This window comes from Anoplophora glabripennis, unplaced genomic scaffold (assembly GCF_000390285.2).
Source record: "Anoplophora glabripennis isolate ALB-LARVAE unplaced genomic scaffold, Agla_2.0 scaffold394, whole genome shotgun sequence".
Lineage (NCBI taxonomy): Eukaryota > Metazoa > Arthropoda > Insecta > Coleoptera > Cerambycidae > Anoplophora > Anoplophora glabripennis.
The window spans coordinates 267,006-289,766 of NW_019417078.1; the positions used below are offsets into that span (position 1 = coordinate 267,006).

The 22,761-nt window shown below is 32.8% G+C and overlaps 1 protein-coding gene across 2 annotated transcripts in view; it reads left to right on the plus strand.

Moving 5' to 3' along the window:
• Positions 1-22,761, plus strand: part of LOC108908180 (peroxisomal N(1)-acetyl-spermine/spermidine oxidase-like) — a 173,932-nt gene that overhangs the window by 121,116 nt on the left and 30,055 nt on the right. For both annotated transcript variants that reach the window (XM_018712116.1, XM_018712117.1), the window contains one exon: positions 15,574-16,716. In XM_018712116.1, coding sequence (XP_018567632.1) covers positions 15,574-16,716 — 1,143 coding nt within the window. The remainder of the gene's footprint in view (positions 1-15,573; positions 16,717-22,761) is intronic.

The following is a 22,761-nucleotide window of genomic DNA, read 5'->3' on the forward strand; positions in this document are numbered from 1 at the left end:
GAAAACATTACTTCTTTTATAAAAGCCACTATTTTATCCGATGGCTGCTTTATACTACTTACAATAAATCATAAGCGGGAAGCTAAACTTTATTTCTAGAAAATATTTTTTAAAAGGATTCCCGCTTTCTTTTATTCTTTATATAATATTTTAATAGAGATATTCTTGTCAACTATCGGTCTTCTGGGAGTGGCAAACAATTTTTTAAATCTGTTGTCGTTAACACGAACTATTTAACTAATATCTAGACGATGATGTAAATAGTAGTTGATCTAAAGGCAGTAGGTTATTTTATCTTTCAAGATATAAAAAGAACGTACAAGGAATAAGAGTGCTATAACATAAAGGGTGTCCCAAAAGTAACGCAAGATTTGAATTGTGCGCCATTTTCATTCCAAAGAGTTGGCAGCATTGTGCAGAATCATATGTTGTAGTAAACACGTTGCGGTTAGACAAAATGGAGCACTGTACGACAGATAAACGAGTGAAGATTGTAAAAACTCATTACAAGTACGGAGAGTGTGTAACTGAGACTGTGCGCAAATTACGAGGAATTTTCGGTAGAAGGAACGCCCCGAATGATACAACTATAAGAATAATTTAATTTCCTTTTTACTATAAGAATTGATCAAAAAGCTACAAAGAATCAATTATAACAATGGTTTTTAAATGTAACACACTATATATTTGGATAGAAAATGTTCTTATGATTACAGTAATGTTAAGATTTAATAAAATGATATTTAATAACAAGACAGAGGTGGTCAAATAGTGCGCTATAAAAGTAATTTTTTAGACAAAAGATTAGATTCATGGCAGATAGTAGATAACTATTTTTTTCCCGCGAGTAAAGTTTATAGCACTTTATTTTGACTATTTCTCCTTTATAACTAGAAATAGATTTTTTTAGTAATCGGAAGAAACCGTTCTATACAAAATTGTAAAAATATATCATGTGCACCGTTTAAAAAACTCACTTTAGTTCTGCATATCTAACCCGATGCTCAACTATTTTCACAACTAGGTTTTAGAAAATCTAATCTAATATGTTTACTATAATTTTCATCTTTACATTGTTCTTCTTGCCTCGAAAAATAATGAAGAAAATGGCGGAATAACACTTATTTATTTATTTATTTATTTATTTATTTATTTATTTAGACAATACACTACCCTACAGAAATTCCAATTACAGGGTAGGTACAAACAGAAAACTACATCATACACTACATGATATGAGATAAGTAACAATACAAAACATTACATACCTAAACAATTAGACAAAACAGTATATAAATGAAAAAACAAATATAATTTAATTTGTAAATGTAAAGTTTTTTAATTATGGCTATAATACAATTAAAAATATCAAACTGATTTTGAAACAGATTATATTTATCACACATTTGAAAAAGAGGAGAAGAGATTTTTAAATATTAATTCTTGACGTAGGTAAATAAAACAATGAAGAAAAACGAGATGATAATCTAGGTATATGAAAATTTAACAATGAAAGTAAAGAAGGACAGTCAATTGCATTATGTAACAACTTATATAAAAATATCAATTGCGCAATCGTTCTACGTTCCTCTAAACTGCGAAATGAAACTGCGAAACATATAGTGGGCTCCCCTGCACATGTCGTCACTTTTCAAAACACGTCGAAATGATAATAGCAATATCGAATAAAAGTTGATATGTTAAAAAACATTGATTTAACTACATTGATAAAAATTTCATGTAAAAATACACACTGGTTATTTGGCGCCACAGTGGGTAATGTAAAATTACATCATATAAGTAAAGTTACATTAATGTACTTTTACACTTTTTATGTAATTCACTCAAAATGTAAATTTACATTATCGATACCTATATGTATATATTTACGACACTTAAAGTGTAATTTTACTAAGAAACAGGAAAACTACATAGTAGTCTGCGCTCTGCTGTCTGTTTAAGTCTAATTTCAGTAACAAATAGTATCGTGGCTTTCAGTTAGATAAACTTCATCAACCTTCAGGGATTCCCCAACAGTCAATTTTTTGACTACCCTTGTTTGTATTTTTTATTAATAATCTGACTGAATGCCTGTCAACTTCTCGCTCTATGCGAACAACTTAAATTACGATATTTTTGGGTGTGAAAATTTCTAATGACTGTGTAGATTATAAGGTGTTCTTGACAAATTGATTATCTGATGTTCCTCTGAATGAAGCATTTCTCTAGTCGGCGCAAACCTACTCTTTTAAACATTTTATTTTACGTAATTTTAAAGACTTTCAGAATCGATTGTTTGGAGTTACTAGTCCTATTTGTAATATTAACAATGTTCAAGTGCAACGGAGATACCTAAAGATTAGTATTATTAGTGATAGAGAGTTTATCTGTGGTCCTTCTTGTGATATGCCCGAAAACTCACAGTTTTCTTGTTTTAATTTTATTAGTTTTTGTTAATTAGTCAGGCGAATTACTTTTTCAATCATAATGTTTTAATAATTCTTTTTAACAAATTCCTAGGCTTGATTCTAGGTTTCATCTTGTTTTATAATCACACACACCTGCTACACATCTACTAACAAAGGATTTCTGATTATTAAAAGTATGAAGACGGACCTGGTGTATGTTTTCACGCTAGGAATTACCAAAAAAAAAAAAAATTGTTCAGCATCTAAATCTTGTTGTTTTTCACTTTAATTGTTTTTTTTGTTATTATTTTTTACTTCTTTTGCTTCAGCTCTTCTGCATTATACTTTTACAATTTGATTTCTATTTTATCTTACAGTGCCTGTACTTATATTTAATGTTAGATGTTTTTTTTCTTAGTTTTCGCTTTCCTGTTTTAATTTATGTTGTAATTAGGACTTGCTTATTACATATTGTATTTCTAAATAAATAAACGTTCTTAACTTTAGACGAGGAATACGCTTACTCATTTTTGACACGCTGTAATGTTACATCCTATGTAATATTTTCAATTCTATCACACTAAGGGACCACTCTGGATCCAGTTAATATTGATTATTTCTACTTCACTACACAGTGATTGTACCCAACCCCATAAGCCGTTTGTTTAACACAATTTCCTGTTTAGGGTCAGTGTCGCTCTAGATTATTTCCTGATTTGGAAACAATATTCAGAGTGGGTGTTTCTTAATCTAAATCTAATCAACCAGCGGATCTTTTGTGACAATTCAACCAATCTTAATGTAAGTTTACTACCAGGATAATATACAAAATATGAATATTATTTGAGTATACGAGGTATATTCAGGAACTAACCGAACTCTTTGAGTTATGCGCTAATAGAGATATTTAGTGATATGCGGTTGGCAGCATTGCGTTGCGCATAACCTCCTCTGTAACAGCATGTTCTTGGATTGTCCATATCTCATTTAGTTTTCATGATATCGTTATTTGAGTGCAACGTGTTTAAGTGATGATTTTTGAAATATGCGATTTTCTGGAACAACGATGCAACGTAAAATTTTGCGAGAAACTGGGGAAAACTTCCACGGAAATGTTTCTACCTAATAAAATAAGCTTACGTCGATGATAATCTGGGTTGTACGCGATGTTATTAATAGCACAGCCACACAAAAAATCGACTTTCGGGCCCAGAGGTCAGACCATGTTTATTATACGTTTTTTGGGTCGCTGAATCCGAATCTGAATACGAGGTCCATTTAACCCCATCACCTCACGATTTTTCATAACCTCAAAATACCGATATTCTGAACAGTTAAACCATATAACCTTAAGACTCAAGCTACCAACGCTAAATCCAATTAACAAATCCCATAAACCTAATAAGTCCATGAACCCAACCCCCAATAACCCTATAACCCCATAACCAAGGGAATAGAATTGAATTGAAGCATTGAATTGTACCAGCAATATCTAATAATTAATAGTAATTATCTCTGGACTAAACTACAATTAAATAAATCGCTAAAATTAGTTTAGCAATAAAATCGACTTTGAAATTGGGATCCATTTTCAGTGGCCTGCTAATATTGACATACACGAAGCGCATATAAAAAGTAATAATTAGCAATTAACTATGTCAGTCTGTAATGTAGTCAATTAAAATATTTATTTACTCATAGTTATTTGCTTTATATTGGTTTTAGCTTGAGGTTACTAATTATCTGAATTGAATTGAAACAAATATATCCTGAAATTGAAATGTAATAAAATCGATCTGTTTATTTACAGTATTAATGCACGAGTAGGTATAAAGAATAGGGTATGTGACAATAAAGTTTTAATTATGCATTTCAGGACTTTCGAATTTGTTTGCACACTATTTTTCTCTTAAACACAATAAACTACTTACTAATTAATAAATGACATTTTTTATCAAACTGATGTACACAGCTATTTGCTGAAATTCATATTTCAAAAGGCTTATTTAGGAGCAAACGTCCTTAATTCTGTATGTTCCACTAAACGCAATATTTTTATTCTTATTAAAAAATTAAGATTTACGAAGCATACAGGGTGTAGCTTAAATATGTTAAAATGGTTGAGGAGGTGATACCCAGAATCATTTTAAGAAGAAATATTTCTATATAGGTATGTTTGTCCTAAACAGATTATTTTCAAAATAAGTTTTAATTATTTACGCAAATGTAATAGTCAGAAGAAAGTAATTGGCGTAGAAATTGTAATTTTTTCAAGAATTAGGCTATTTCGAACAAAAGATTCCAATTCATGTTATTTGTAAAACAACTAGTTCGGTATCTTCATGGTTAAACGCGATTATCTCGAAAACAATTACACATATACTCCGCGATCGAAATTATAGAGAGTGACTAAGACATAATATAAAAACATTATTACCTAATGCGTATAAAATATAAAATGATTTTTATATGGTTCAATATTATTTATCTTTGTGCCGCTCGCTAGGCACATCGATAGAATCTATAATCGTCTATAGACTGAGTTACACTGAACGTCGATCTATATTCTATCTCTGTCTTTTGCACTTGGTAGGGAAAGGGAAATGCTTTTTTAGTGGGTGTAAACGGACTTGATTTACCCGTCCTGAGAAACGTCATAGCATAAGCGTAGACGAGGGGTCTAATTCCATGGCTATAATAAATTTATAAATTAAAAAAACACAACTGGGACGTTTTAAAATGTTGTAATAATTAAAATGGATCAAAGTGCCGGTTATAGCAAACCGTACAAAATATTAGATGTTGTGTTTTATTATCTTTTTTCAATAATTTCTATATCTTGGTGCCTTTTACGCAGACACCCCAATGGATTTTCGTTCCCGGCACGCTTCATCCCCTTACTAGTCCAAAAGCTAGCGATGAGTCACTCTCTATAATTTCGACCGCGGAGTATAGCGACTTCAATAAGGTATATATTTTTTACGTACAAGATGTAAGAGAATCGGTTATTTCAATAATCAATCTTTTTGGTTTTAGATTTCTTATAGATTTTGGTGCTGAAACCAAATTTGAAGAGTAAAAAATTTTTTATCGTTTAGATTTTTTGTAATCGCAGGGACAGGTCTCTTCTATATCTAAAATATACCTAAAGTTATCTTAAGGGCACTCTGCCTTTCCAAGAGCAAACGGAGCAACAACTCAATTCTATTGAAAAAATCTCAAGCGTGTAGTGTTTTTTAAGACTAGCCTAATCTAACCTAAGTAGTGTCAACCATGCAAGGTTTGTGGCTGACCATAGAAACTTGGTAGGATCCTTACGAAGAGCTAAAACTCTTCCAAAGGTTTGCCACAAGCGTAGGTTGGCACTAATTAGGTCAGGTTAGTCTAACTTAAAAACCAATACGCGCTTGAGATTTTTTAATAGAATTGAGTTGTTGGTCTTTGTGCCCACGGAAGGGTAGAGTGCTCTCTTTGTGACATCGGATTTATGTTGAGCGCCTAAAAATAAAGGGTTATCCATTTTCTCCTTGGGAAAGTAAAGTTTAAAAAAACACACTGAATATTTAAATTTCGATGGAACTTTTATTTCATAATAAAGTTTGGACTATGCCATTATGCGTGAAAAACAATATCATTCAAATGTCTTCCACGGAACCGTTTGCAGGACTCAAACTTTTTGAGGTAATTTTCGAAGACTTTTTCATTCAATTCGGGCAATAATTCGGCCATAACTTGATAAATCTCGTCCTTCAATTACTCCAAAGTTGTGGGATTGTTCGCATAACAACGGTCTTTCGCATAGCCCCACAAAGAAAAATCCAAAGGCGTTAAATCGTAGGATTTTGGTGGCCAAGCTACATCGCCGAATCAGGAAATTACACGTCCTGGGAATTTCTCGCGCAATAGAGTCATAATTGGCCGCGTTATGTGGCATGTGGCCCCATTTTTTTGAAACCACATATCGTCCAGATCAAAATCTTCAATTTCAGGCTAAAAAAAGTCGATGATCATGGCGCCACAATGTGCCGTATGACAGGCCCAAATGCTGAGCTCGACTTGAAGTCGAAAGATTCGGGTCATCGTTAACACTTTCATTCACAGCGGCTATGTTTTCGATTGAACGGGCAAAACGATGATGCACAGGTCTTACGATGTCTGCTACCGATCCAGTCTATTGGAATTTCCTCACTGTATTGGTGGTTGTTTGCTGGGATGGACGATTATGTCATCTCCGCGTAATGTGCGAAATGCAGCCACCGAAGATCCATTTTCGTAGCATAATTTAATAATTTTAACGCGTTGTTCGGTCGTAAAACGTTCCATATTGTGAAATGGCAAACCTTTAACTACACAAATACCAGTCTGGACGATAATGACATTTGACAAATATCAATTGGCAGTGCTTTACTATCCCAAGCTCGAAATGGATAACCCGTTACATAGGAAAACATACCTTATACTTTGCTTCTCAATATAATTGCGTTTTTGCTCTTTTTCGCCAAGTTTGGACATCAGATTCGTGTTTAGACCCCAAAAATACATAGGAAGTCAGTCATCTAGGTTAAAATCGGAATAGAGTCGGTATTCTTCATATTTACAAATAACTGCATTTTCAATATAGAAGAGATTTGTCCCTGCGAATATAAAAGATCTAAACGATAAAAATATTTTTACTCTTCAAATTTGATTTCAGCATATCAAAATCTATAAGAAATTATAGGTCTGATCTAAAAACCAAAAAATTTTTTTTTGTCTGCCTGTGTAATTAGTTCTCTCAAATACATTCTATTTTTTAAATTTATTCGTTAGATCAATAATATTAATTACTATGCGTCCTTGAGTTAACTTGTGTAAAAATGTGAGTTCTATGTAATGTACTGGAAATATACATTTGTTTTTACATGTAAGAGAGGAGACAAATTCATGAAAACTTTTGACAACTTAAAGTTGCCAACATTTTAACGCACAAAGTTTTTCAGGTCGTTTACATGTCTGGCGACTTCCCCTTGTTTGGAATGCAAGAATTGGCTGTTTCTTTAAAGGTTTATAATTTTGTCTGGATTTAACACGTATAGTACAGGGATGGCCAGAAGTACGGAATAAAATGCATATCTTTTGAATGAGTTAATTTTTTTAAAACGCCGAAACACATTAACTGATTTTGATTTTGTCCCATCTTTCGGTTATATAATAATTAATTTTTCTTCAATCTCCTAACCCCCAGCTAACCCTACTTTTTTTTTCAAATGGAAACAAGGCATGAGCAAATAAACAAATTTTATTTTTTCAATAGCAAGGTTTTTAGGGTTGTATAAAACACATACTTAACAAGTGAAATAAAATTTAATTATCTTCAGTGTTATCCTCCATGAATTTGCACAGAATAAAATAAAGAATTTGAAACTGTACCTATCGCTGCTAACGCAAAAAAGATATATTTTTTATGTTGCGTTTTTTTGGCATCACTTACTTGCTAGGCTTTCTGGTTAATTTTTCGCATTAGTTGTAAATTGGAGTTCGAAACGATACTATTGTGTAAAAATCAATTTATTTACTGAATTGCAATGGTATTGTCGGAAAGGCAACGCATCGAAATCTTGATATTGCTTGGATGTGGAGACAAAATAAGAAGTCAGGCTGAAGTGCGCGATTTATTTAATGCGAAATATCCCGAAAACCAAATCTCGCAAGGGACAGTTAGTAAAATATTTCACAAATTTGAGGAACACGGTACAGTACAGACTTTGCCCAAAACTGGACGGGCACGTGCTTTGAATGAAGAAAAGAAATTAGACATTGCATTAGAACTTGTTGAAAATCCTCATACTTCAACTGTTTCATTGGCCCGCAAACACGATGCTTTTCGAACTGCAATTCGAATGTTTCTGAAACAAGAGAAACACCACCCCTATAATGTATGTCTTCTCCAAGAGCTTTTGGAAGACGATTATGATAGGCGATTACAATTTTGTGAAGAAATGATGAGACGGTGTGACGACAATAATGGTTTTCAACGAGACGTACTTTTTTCGGATGAAGCTACGTTTTATTTAAATGGAGTGGTTAACAGGCACAACTATCGCTTTTGGTCCCAGGAAAATCCACACTGGACATGCGAATCGCATACGCAGCATCCACAAAAAGTTAATGTATGGGCAGGTATCATCAACAACAGAATCTTGGGCCCATTCTTTTTTGAAGAAAATCTTACTGCCGCACGCTACCTGGATTTCCTAACATTTGACCTGATACCTGCTCTAGCTGTGATTTTCCCTCATGAAATTGATCCAGATATACCGAATGAAAGAATTTGGTTCCAACAAGATGGCGCTCCCCCACATTTTGGTATTGATGTTCGAATATACTTAGATGAAATGTTTCCAAATCGCTAGATTGGTAGACGGCGTACAGTTGAATGACCGCCAAGATCCCCCGACTTAACACCCCTGGATTATTTTCTTTGGGGATATTTGAAAGAAAGAGTCTACCAGGACAGACCGGATAATATTGAGAATTTAAAGAACAAGATTAGTGCGGAGATGCATAATTTACCAACTGAAGTCATTCAGAATGCTGTGGACAGCTTTTACTATCGTCTTGGAGAATGCCAAATAGTGAATGGAAGACATTTTCAGCATTTGCGACATTGAGTTTATTTTTGTAAATTATCTAGTTGTTTCAATTTCTAAATGAAAAAAAAACTTGTTACTGAAAAAATAAAACTTGTTTACTTGGATTCGCTGGATTCGGTTTTCTATAAGCTTTTCAATGAGCCCCCTCATGCCTTATGTTTCCATTTGAAAAAAAAGTAGGGTATAACCGAAAGATGGGAAAAAATCAAAATCAGTTGACGTGTTTCGGCGTTTAAAAAAAAAAATAACTCATTCAGAAGATATGAATTTTATTCCGTACTTTTGGCCATCCCTGTATAAAAATGAATATGCCAAAATAGTTGCTATATTTTACTTCCGCATCCAATAGTAACGATGCGATTTATTTTGTAGGTGNATTAGTTGCTATATTTTACTTCCACATCCAATAGTAACGATGCGATTGATTTTGTAGGTGTAATTTCTCTATCAATTTTATAGTTAATAAAAGATGTTTTAATAGTAAACATTACTTGCTATGCATTTATTCAGAGTGGTCCTTAAGAATGTTCCGATAATCACAGGCACACAAAAAAAATAATGTCAAGACCCAGAGGGAAGACCCCCTACCCCTCCGTTTTTGGGGTCGCTGAAACCGAATATGACCATTAAACAAAATTAACTAGCCATTTCCCCGTTACCATCTCCATACACCCCCTTCTGGGAATTGAAATGTCAATTCTCATACAAAGTCGAGTAGGGTTGTGTATTCCTATGTTTTCTGGGCCACTGAGAACGAAGAAGACTATACCAAAAACTAGACCCCCTTGTTACCCGCTAGCGTCACTTTACCACCCCTATACACCCCTAGGCTGCTGAAAACAAATAAGACTACCGAAAATGAATCCAACCCCCTCGTCAACCCTCAGCACCCTTTGCCACCCACATTTGTTTTCAGCAGCCTAGAACACGTAGACATACACAACCCACTCGACTTTGTATGAAAATTGACACTTCAACTCCCAGAAAGGGGTGTATGGGGGGATAAAGAGACGCTAGGGGGTAACGTGAGGGTCTTATTCATTTTTGGTAGACTTCTTCGTTCTTAGTGGCCCAGAAAACAAAGGAATACACACCCTACTCGACTTTGTATGAGAATTGACATTTCAACTCCCAGAAGGGAGTGTAGGGGGGTGGTAACGGGGAAATGGCTAGTAATTTTTTTTTAATTTTAATTCGGTTTCAGCGACCCCAAAAACGGAGGGGTAGGGGGGTCTACCTTCTGGGTCTTTACATAATTTTTTTTGTGTGCCTGTGTAATTAAAAGTTAGAGTAAAAGTAAAGTTAAAGAATTAAATCTTTTTAAAATATATCAAATTAAGGTAATAGTATCTTAACTAAATAAAGGTGAACGTTCATTGAATTTGTATTTAATTATATTCCTTAATAATTGTCGATGTCACTGTGTATTTGGAAATTCGCTCAGTCAATGTGATTAATAATCATATCTAACAGGAAGTTCGACTATTTTGAGTTTTTTTTTTAACCTAAAATAGCCACACAAAAAAGAATGGATTTTTATTATGCTGGTAGGTACATAAATATATGAACACAACACACATCACCACAGAAATGAGACATTGTATTATAAAAATTTACTCCTTGTTTTCGAAGTTCAAAATTTCTACGGTAGTGTTTTCTCGGATTTTTAATATTTGCATTGTATTTAAATTTGTACTTAACAACAAAAAAGTTCTACAACTTTTGGAACCCTTGTATGTTTTATTGGTCTAGAGGTAGGTATTTCATATTTTAGTTGCCAAATAAAAATAAATAATTACGTATTGCGTATTAGCTATTAATTATGAAGGAAATGAAATTAATTATTTAAAATGTTTTATGAGGTTTAGCCTCCTCTGCCTCCACTGAAAAGCCGCCAGTTTTGTCACCTTCCGTCAGAAAGCTGGTTTTGTTTATTTTAACTATTATAGATGCTAATCTTCCAAATCTTGGTCTAACAAAAAGCTGTAACAAATACTCGACGAATCCGAAAAGTTCTTTAAAAAAATATGCATTTCTAAGGTATTGAATTTGCATAACACTTGTCACTCATGTATTTCTTGCATGTTTTTTCATCGTTACTGTTTCGTTTTAAACGATGAAAATCTAAAGCAACTGATTATGGTGGTAGTTTAAATAAAAAAATATCTAAATCAATAAAGGGAAATATTATTGAAACCTTTACCTTTTACTCTTTAAGAATGACGAGTTGATATTAATCAGGATTACTCATCTTGCTTACCCTTTACGGTCGCTTAGCATTTCATAGGGACGGACTACTTTGTTCATGTTTATTGAGATTATTATGTAAAATCACTTTCACTTTATGACGGTGAAGGATATGTAGAACGATAATATCAAAAAGTTACTCGAAAGAAGTGACGTTAAATTGGCAAATTGTAAATAAGTGGCAAATTTACGTGTTTTTTTTTCACTTTTTTTACTGCCCGTGAAGATCTAGACGATCTATCGAAAAAATTGTCATTTTATGTTGTAGGCAATTAAATTGCATACAATTTGAGGTTTCTAAAGTCATATTTCACCAATTTGTAAACTGTAAAATATAGGTTGAACGCGGAAAAATCAGTTTTCGAAAATTGCGCATTGCAAAAAGCTATGGATGTTGATGAAATTTAAAGAAAAAACGGCAATCCAAAGACCAACAAGTTTGCCAAAGGCCGATTCGATTGACCGTGAAATTGTTGCTGCACGTATTTATAAATTAATTTCGTTCATTTTTTTGCAATTAATTGTTTAATTACTAAATGTTATGTAACTTACTTTGGGTGGTCTGGTTTTGGTGATGACGGTCCGGTTCTGACGTTACTTGTGGACGCCCCGGTAGACTACCAACTCTAAATGGAATTTTAATTCGCAACTAAATTCTACTTTACAATAGTTATTGACGTCACTGACGTCCCTGTTTGAACGCCTAATTTTATGACAACCCTTGACTACTATTTTATCGGCAGCGGCGATGGTGAGTGACGTCACAGAAACGTACTCCGGATTAAAATCTTTTCGTTCGGTTTGTCTCGGGCGCCAGTTTCCCTATCTTTTACGTGGGGGAAAGTCCACATGAACCCTACCCTCGGTTTAGAGTAAGTACTAGGGATAGCTACAGAGAAGAAAGTTTAGATCAAATGGTCTCTTATATTTCTCTTACTTTACGATCACAAGCAGTTCTCTAGGTGTAGTGTTATTTTATTTTTAAAATGAACGGTCTTATCAGTGTAGGTCACAAAAATATAGTAAGACTTTTTACGGATCGTAATTTTACCAATCGTGTCGGCGTTAAAAATGAATACAACTGGAAATATCTTTACTAGATTTATTTTACATTACTAAGGCCTACGGAAATTGAAACAAACTAAAGTAAAATAGATTCTAATTTCAATTATTATAAACGACTAAAATCAGAAATGTAAAAATAATTTACAAGCAGTGTGAATAAAATGAAATTGGTTAGATCAATTATTTACGACGGAATTAAAAATACCTATGCGATGTTGTCGGTATTGTAAACAAATACAAATTAGCACATAGTCAAATATCGGAAGTCAGGACGCAAAAATCTGTACGGTAGGCAAATGCAGTATTAGGCGATTGGTTTATTTTTTACAATAAACAATCTAATACTTTAAGAAACGGTACGCCAAAATAGTTATTCGGTTTTAATATCGGTCGGTGCTAGAAATAAAACAAAAGCATTATTGTACTAGAAAACTGGGGAGTCTAGTGCTGCAAAAATATTCTACACAAAAATATGATGGCTACAGCAATTGCACTAAAAATATGATTCCACATTAATTGGAAAGCTAAAACAGTCTTAAGAATATTTCCCCTTCTTTTGTATAAGTGTATAGTTCTTTAAATAGACCTGAGAAGCTATAAAATAAAAATTCAAAAATATTTAATATTTCAAAATATCACCTACCCATGCTAAAAACGAGTTTTTCAATTATTGCCTGGGGTTATTAAATGCTTTTATTTTCGACTTTCCCGAGATAACAATATTATTAAATCCAATTTGAAACAAACCTTTCAACTGGTATCGTATGTTTTAATCTCAAAAGCAAAAGTGGAAAATTATTATTAGAAACTGTCAATAACAAAGCATCAGATTCTGGTTATTGATATCCCAGTTACAGAATATATTTTGTCAGCATTTCTCTTTTCCGCAAGCAATTTGTAGGTGAACGAACAAATGGCACCAGTGAAAGCCCGACAGGTTTATTTTTAGATCCAACAAATTCGAGAAAGTTTGGAGGAAATTCATATTCATATTATTGCTGAATCACATAACGAATTATTAAAAAAAGTCTCTTTAAGAATATCATACTGTTTAACAAGGACTACTTATATTCGAAGACGACTTTACAGGAAATTATTCCAATTTTGTGTCGGATCAGTCATGGAATAAGATGTTTATGTTTGTTATCTGAAGATACAAATATATAAGTACATCCAAAATTGTTATTTATGTGTCAAGGATGTACATGCCAAAGGCCACACACGTTTTTATACCCACGACACATACAAAATTTTATTCGTGGCTGGTTCACAATATTATTATAAAATAAATTAATTCGTTTTAAATTTGCTCCATAATACAGGATAATATAGAAGTGACAGTGTTGCATTGTAGTATCTTGCTACAAAAATTAAGAATTTTTTATATACATTTTTTTCTACATGCTCTCGCTGAAACAATGTAACGCATTAAACTGTGAAAATAAGAAACATACTGCAAAGAGATGGAACTCCCTTGTCTTACAAAGACATGGATTATAACATATCCATAAGATTTTCATTCAGACCTTTCTCCTTATTGTGATATCAGTTCGTAATTATTGTTTATTAATTTTTCTAATAAATATATGCCAAATCTCAGCAAATATTTCTTGTAACTGTCAGATAGTAAGAGACAACCATTAAGGTGGAAGTACTCGTCATCGTGGTTAAGAAATTCAAGGAGTCACATCCTCATTACGCCGTAGTCTTTCAGAATGCCAGATACGCTTTCACAAAAAAAGTAAAATTATAATTAGTACTCCATTAGTACACTCTGAAATTTGAAGTGCGCTAATTGCCATCTTGCCTGAATTTGACTCCTTCAGATTCTTATTTGTTTGGACTCTTCTAAGAATATTTGAATGGTCGGAAGTTTACAGATTGTAATTAGGCAATTGAAGTTAAAATTGGTTGAAGCTGCACTAATAGCCTTTTTTGTAAAGAGAATCAAAAAGCTTATGCATGGGTAGGTCAAGTACGTTATGAAGGAGGAGGATGCTTATCTATGCAGGATATTTTCCAAAAAACTGGAAAACGGCTTTGGTGGTAGGTACGGCTTTCAAAAACGCTCATTCCGAATTTTTTTAAAAAACTGCAAAAATATATACGAGTAAAAAATAATTTACCATAAATCTTTTAAATTACATCTTAAAGAGTTTTTGCTATTACTTTTTTATCAATAATTTTATATGTCACATATGTATGTATAATAATTTTTAGGTTAAGGCTAGGTTAGAATTACGAATCGCTGTTGGCTAAACTTCGCCTTTTGTGAATTGTAATTTGTATAATTTGCTATAAAGGCCATTATATTTATTGCTTTAATATGAAATTTTCTTCCTGCCATGTTATTTACATCATCGATAAGGTTGTAACTAACCAATATCACGTGCTCCATGATGAGTATTACAAATCTTGGAGTAGGTACTTGTGCAAATGAAAAACGATTAGTCTACGTTCACCATATGTCAACAGTTTATCCATCAATTCGTTATTACTATCATACTGCGCCTTTGTATCAAAATACTAATCACTAGTAACAATAATATCTGATTGCTACGATTTTACCCATGGACTAATATGGAAATATAAGAGGCTTTTATATGTAAGGATGATAGTTAAGAAATAACTAATTTCAATGAGAGTGATAAATGTACAAAAATAAGTTTGCGTCTGAGACAGCTCTGCCTACAAATACAATACATACTGGACACGGTAAGGGAAAGTTCCAGGTTGCTGCTATCACAAAGCGCCGTGCCTACATTTGATTCCTTTTAGCCGAATGTGTTCTTTCACAATTTCGGGCTGCTCTACCTGTATCAGAAACGCAAACTTGTTTGTGTTAGTCTGTATAGTCGAAACAAAAAATAGCAAACGAAACAGTTATACTATTTATTAATCGATGGTTTTCCTTTACCTCCATTGCTTATATTTGTTGCGCCAAATTTTTTTTTGTTTTTGGCTACTGTATTGATTCTGCTGCCACTAACACATCCTTTTGCAAGAGAAACACAATATACATATAGAAAAAAATCAATTTTATTAAAAACATATCTGTTTCTACTTCTAACTATCTTTTTTACTAGGAAAACAAGTTTCTAGTAATCAATTTTTTTTATTGAGAGGTTAATGATAAAATATATTTTGTAAAATATAAATCATGTATGTAGAATATATTTAGATTAAAATATTCCCTTATTGAAAATGAATTTTCTTTTTAGGAAACCCAAGCATCATAAAATTGTAATAATGGGCGCAGGCATGGCTGGTTTGGGAGCTGCCTTAAAATTAACCGAACTAGGATGTAAAGATTTTGTAATCCTTGAGGCGCAAGAAGAAATCGGTGGAAGAATAAAAACGATAACAGTTGACGGTAGACCATTAGATATTGGCGCCCAATGGTTACACGGAAAAGATAATCCTTTGTACCACTTAGCAGTAAAACACGACTTGCTTTCAGAGAAGATGTCTGAAGAAGGTTTGGGTATGTTTATTCGAAACGATGGAGTGATGTTTGACGACTTCCTAGTTAAACGGGTAGATTTTGAAGTAGGAAGAATATTAGAAGAATGTCAGACCTTTGTTGACAAAATTGAACATCCAGTATCTGTGGGTGATTTTATGGAACAAAAGTTTTTAGAATATCTGGATGCATGTGATGACACGAATGACTTAAGACAAATGAAACTCGAATTATTCGACTGGCATATGAGATTTCAGGTAATAGATAATTCTTGCCAGAACATGAGGAGATTGTCGGCAAAATATTGGGGCAGTTACGTCTGTTTAGATGACACTGCTCATTACAATTTAAAATATGGATATGATTCTCTTATCAACGTCATGGCTGATAGTCTTCCAAAAGAGCGCATCCACTTAGATTGTGAGGTGACTGAAATTTTATATGGTGAAGAGCACAATGGTGTAAAAGTGATATGTAGCAACAATCAAATATTCTACTGTGATCATTTAATAATAACTGCCTCTATAGGAGTATTAAAAGAATTTGCTATTATTGATCCTCCTCTTCCAACATTACTACAGACTGCTATAGATAATATGGGATTCTATGGTATAGGCAAAATTTATCTCATTTTTGATGAAAAATGGTGGGGAAATTGGAAAGGTTTTCAATTTATGTGGAAATCCGATACTAGTTACGAAGAAGGAGAAGAGTGGATAAGACATGTTACTGGATTTGACGAGGTATTTAATCAACCTAAAGTGTTGATAGGCTGGGTAGGAGGCGAGGGCGTTAAAGAAATGGAAAGTCTAACAGAAGATGAAGTGGGAAATACGTGCATAAACGTTTTAAGAAATTTTCTTCCGGATTTTGAAATACCTCAACCTAATAATGTCATAAGGTTAGTAAAAAAAAAAAAATTAAAGTCAATAGATTATAATTATAGTTGGAAATAATTTTTGTGTTAGTATTGCGGCTATTTATCTTATTATGATTTAAAATTTTAAAATCATTTAGGTAATGTCTTAGGTAAAACTAAGAAATTTACGTAAGAGATTTTAAACAATTTGTGCTAAATATTGTTCATGCGCTCTAATAAAATGAGAGATAAAAAAGATATAAAATGTGATAACAAGTAGCCCTTAAACACTTAAACTGTGTAGTATACACACATCTAATTCCTTTACTGTCTTCTTGCTTTCACTAATCTGAAAGTACATAATTATTCAAAATAAATGATTTTCCAATATATTTTTTAAAGAATATTTTTAGTTCGTGCTATTTAAACAAAAAGAAATACTTATAATAATTAGGATAGTTTAATGACAAATCTATGACGGAAATCAATATTAATAATCGAGTTGTGAAAAAATTGTGCCGTTATCATTTTTATACTTCTGCTTCTACACTGTACTACAAAGAAATGTTCTTATGTGCTGATTAGTTTAAAATTTCTGTATAACCAAATTTAGTCTAGGAGCCAGATAGGGTTCCGTGGCCAATCAGAATGCCACGGATGCAAACAACTTATTCTTAAGTATTTTGACCTCCTGAATTCAAAAAACTTGCAATAACTTTGGTTAAAGTTAATCTTTTTTTAATTCTCAAAAAAATATATGTTTGTTATGAGAAAACGTAACTATTAACGCATAAAAATTTGTACTAGCTATAAAAATAAACTTTTTACAGCCATTTAAACATTTAATTTGTTAATAACAATTAAACTGACCACTTTCTCAGGCTTTGCGACCAAGTTTTTTGAATTCAGAAGCTCAAAAAAGAATAAGTTGTTTGCATCCGTGGTGCTCTGATTGGCCACGGAACCCTATCTGGCTCCTAGACTAATTATTCTGAATTATGAATTGACGAAATTTGAGATCAGGTTTAAGTGATGTCGATAAAGGCTACGTAGTTTAATAAAAAAATGCCCAATTTTCTAAAAAATCACTTCTAAAAAAAATTGCAAAAAAGTTGATCTAGAATGTACCTGGTGTCCCACGGTGACGAGACATTAGATGTATTTCAGAGACTACTTCGATTTTAATTTTGAAAATTTGAGCAATAGTGTTTTCGGCCCATATTCGCAACTAAAATAATGGTGTCCACCTAACGCTTCCGCTTATACCGGAAGTTGACGTCATCTTCGTTATTTTAAGTGGAACACCCTGTATATTATTGCAATTTTGTATTCTACGTCAATGTTTAGGTGAACTTTCATAAAGGTTTCCTATTCTTAAAGTTAACCGTTTTTGATATATTTAATTTTTTTCAAAAAAAAAAAATTAAAAAGTACTGCCTAATTCAAGATGTGTATTTTACAATAATAAAGTTAGAGCGATAAAATTTATAGGGAACATAACTAAAACTCTGAGCTTCTCTGCCATAATTTCAAAATGACTTAATTTTATGCAGGGTAGAAATTTAATGCCGAATGTAGTCAACTTTATACCATCTTAACTTATTTTTTTAAACGGAATACCCTGTATATTTTTGAGCAACCTGATGAACAATTTTGTTCTGTTTCGAATGGGACAATGGTATACCTATCTCTTCTGGTTTTTAAGATATTTACTGTTTTTCGTGCAGTCAACGGATATCGCATAATTTCTTGCGAGAATGGCAGTGAAATTTTTAGTGGAATCAACTTCAAAAGTACCTAATCTGTCATCAGTTTATTGTTGTCAACTTAACACATATAGTGAATGTTTATTAAGTATTATTTATTGTTAAAAAATGGAAAACGTTAACATTTATTCAAATGCTCACATTATAAATTTATTATTTATTCATGGAGAGTGTCACAAGATAATAAATATAATTTGCAGAGTATCTAATGAGAGTAAAACTGTGACCCAAATTTTCAAAATTAAAATCGAAGTAGTTTCTGAAATATGTCTAATGCCTCTTCAAAGTAGGACACCCTGTATATACTGGATGTATTTTTTAAACTGAAACTTTTAAATATTTCGAGAAATAAGCACCCTGCGAAAAAAATCTCAATAATCAAAATTTAATCATGCCGCAGGAGATACATTAGTGGTAAAATTGTACCTCCCCCCCCACCTCTCGGTGGGTACAAAGGGGAGTAACTTTGAAAACTTTGAAAATTTTTTATTGCAGATTCGAATTCTGCGGCTAAAATGTAGATCGTAAAATATGTCTGAAACGCTTTTTTTCTATTCATGATAGATGGCGCTGTAATCTATAAAATTTGTTGGAATATTCCCACCAACGGAATAGCGAATCTGAACGGCCGAATTCGTTTCCGTGGTTTCCATAGAATGCGACACTCAAGAGTGCCGACGAGCTTCGAATTGTTCTGGGAATATTCTAATTTTCAATTTATATTTGAACAAATAGTCTTGTTCTGTTTTTCGAAGTGTTGAACTTTTGTTTAATGATCAAATAATTAACAAAATTCAATTTTAACAACTTCTCCTACTGAACCGTGCTTACGATCTATACGTTTGAAATTCTTTTTCCAAATGTCGTAGTCAAGATAACCGTAGCTCTAGTTGTAGGGAAATTACATTTGACAGACTGAATAATTAATAATGGCGTTCGAAAACTTAGACTTGGTAGCACCTAATACAATAATTTGCCGAGCTTCTCATCTTCCTGGGTCAGATGAGAACTAAAGTTATCCGCAGTATCCGCTTAAAATAGAGATTGGAGCACAGCATGCTGGAAGGCTTTCCTGCATCATTATGCAGCTCATAAAACTGTTTCAAGGGATTAATATTTCTTTAAAAAACTTGCCTTCCTCAACAGTACCAGATAAACGGCTGCGACACCGTTTCGTGTATAATTGGTAGACTTGAATGAGTAGAATCTGAAGAACTTAGCTCGCGTGAGCAATTACATATGTACATACGTATATCGACCCTGACGTACTTTAAGCTTGGAACTCGAAATGAAACAGAAACATTAATTGCAAGAACCCAGGTCGTCCATTAATGAGAAAATGTAGATATTCGAGATAACGTAATCTAAATGTGGAAAGCTAGAACACATAGTAGTAATTTGTCCAAAAAATAAATAAACCAGAATACTAGAATGTAATTTCTGTCAACGTGCAGATCATATTGAAAGAAAGGTGATAGTCGAAGGGTAAACCAGCCGCCACTACTATTGACAATGTTATGTAACTAGAGGTTATTATTACCATTCATAAGTGAAGTACTTTACGACATTGGAAAAAAAGGTGTACAAGATCAGTAAAGAAGAAACAAGCATAAACAAAGTTTACAGGATTTCTTCTGGCCTGGTATTATGTCATTTCGGAAAAAAGCATCGTAATTTTCGCAATAAAAAGTGTTAAAAAGTGGTTCATAATGTTTTTCAGTATGATATTTCGCTTCTGTATTTAAATAGTCGGTTATTATTAAATGAAATATTTGAGGATTTGTTGCATTACGGTCGGTATGCTGAACTGAAAAGTGAAGATTTTCGAAATTATTGTCAAATGGTTTGTTTGTTTTTATAAGTTCGTAAAATTATACTCTTTGGTACGTCAGTTAGGTAATTATGTACATCAATAAGGCATAACCTTTTTTTGAGGAGTTGCCTTCAGGTACAGAATATTTTATAAATTCGTGAGTAAGTATATGGTTTCAATCTGCTATAAAGTGATAATTTTCGATTGATAAACCAAAAATATTTTAGTGATTTAAGTTCTTAAAATACAATACTATTAACATTTAAAATTTGAAAAATAAGTTTTTATTGTTTTGTCTGTGTTAAATTATAAATATGAGTGAATTTCTGCACGAACATCACTAATGGCGGTTTGGAAAAAAATGATTCTTTTTATATAAAATCTGGAAAATATTTTTCAGTGATTTCAAGACCTAAGAATAATTTTGTAGCACCAGTATCAATTAAAAGTTTCAAAGGCGGTTTTATAATTTTTATGTACGGAAGGTCTCAAAAGAAATTAATTTGTATTATGGATTACTCTTTAGACGACAGCGTCTCGAAAATTTTTAATGTAGTTTTGGTCATATGTATCCGGTACGCCTTCCTCCTTTGATCTTTTGAAGAAAAGAGAACACGTTATAGCAACAAAAATAAGAATGATTTATAGATATCGTCTTCTTTTGTTTAGAAAGTAAAGTATTATTGCATTCTCAATCTTCTAGCTAGGCTGTTATCTCATCTCTCAGTACAAAAGGCATATGGATAGATGGGTGGATGTGTGGGTTTTATAGGTGGTACAGGTGGATGAATAAATATGAGTATGCATGCATGAACGACTGGATAGAAAGATGTATGAATTCATAAATGGGTGGGTGGATAAAAAGATGGATCCAGAACTCTGCAACACGAATTATGCCATGAAAGCGTTTTTAAGCATTTTGATCTATTTCCTGTTTTTGAATGAAATTGGACCAGCTTGTCTGACTCTATGATGATAAATTTGAATTAAACGAGTGAAAAATCATACGTCTAGTGAGCTGATAGGATAATTTGATTTTTTTATAACTTTTGTCGATCGTAAATAACGTTTTTTGTGAATTTTGACCTGTTTTTGGAATTTTGCCGAAAACTCAGACCCGTTGGGCCAAATCTGAAAGCAGATTAGAATTCAGCGAAAAAAATACATGGAAATACATGAGTCTGAACACCAGATCCGATACTTTCTTTTTGTGGGGCAGTGTTATGAATTGTAAACGTACCTACTCGACCCGATGAACAATATAACATTTTACAGGAAATGTTGAAAGTGTCCACCTTCAGCTCGAATACAACCCGAATTCGTTTTTTGATGGTTTTTCTAACTCGTCGAAATATGTCTCGGCGAATTAAAGCGAATGCGTCTGATAACGTTGCCAAAGAACTTCCCTTGAAGTGACAGGAGTTTTATAAAGAAGCTCTTTTACATGTCCCTAGAAGTAGAAATCTATGCGTGTTTTTCTTTGATTTTCCTCTTTCCAAAGGCTTGCAAGTAAGTCTGGTCCTGTAATTCATGTTCAACATAATAATTCCTAGGAATGTGTATTCGGTTGTAAATAGTTAGTTGTCCAAATTCCAATTTAGATTTTTGGAAAAACACATTAAAAACTTTGATACCCTATAGCTAAGGAACAAAGCGAAATCGGTCCCATGTTGATATGAAAAAATAATCTTGTTTTTTGGTTGGGTATAATAATGCTTTGGTACAAAATTTATTTATCATAAAGTCTGTTTTTGCTTACAATTAGTATAAAATTATGTCTATGATTTTTGCAGGTACGTAATATTATTTTCTGAAATAACTTATTGTCTAGCTTCTCTTAGACTACTTGATTTAATAGCTTTTAGCTTTAGTTGAACCTAAAGTTTATTTTAAGCTTGTTAAAAAGATTTTTAATGCGTGCGTTTTGTAGAAAGCTTTCTAAACATTTCTATTGGTTTAAGTGCTTCACCGGATGATTTTTATTTTCTTACAGATTCTAACTTGAATAAACGGTTGAAACTTACGGGTTATTCTCAAGAATACCATTTCAAGATCCTACCTAATGCGCCAAAAATATGTACAGGGTGTCGCACTTAAATGTGATACAAACCTGTAACTTGTTTATTTTTTGACCGCTTTAAAACAAATTTTTTTAGAATGTAGGGTAAAAAATCTCTACCTAATTGCGATACTGCTGTTTTTATTAAGGCAATACGAGGTCAATTAGGACATCATGGAATGCTCGCCTGAAAATGTATTGAATTTGATGAAACTTGGTGATAAGACGTTTTAAGGGATGCTGAATCTGTTTTTTTGGAAAAAATCGCTAATACCAATTAGCCGTTTTGACGTCAAAAAAACGCGTCCTAGTTGGCCGTGTATTACATTAATACAGACAGCAGTATCACAAGTAGATTAGTTTTCTTTACTCTACATTCTAAAATAAATTTTGAAATCAGCCAAAAAATAAAAAAGTTACAGGCTTGTATCACATTTAAGCGTGACACC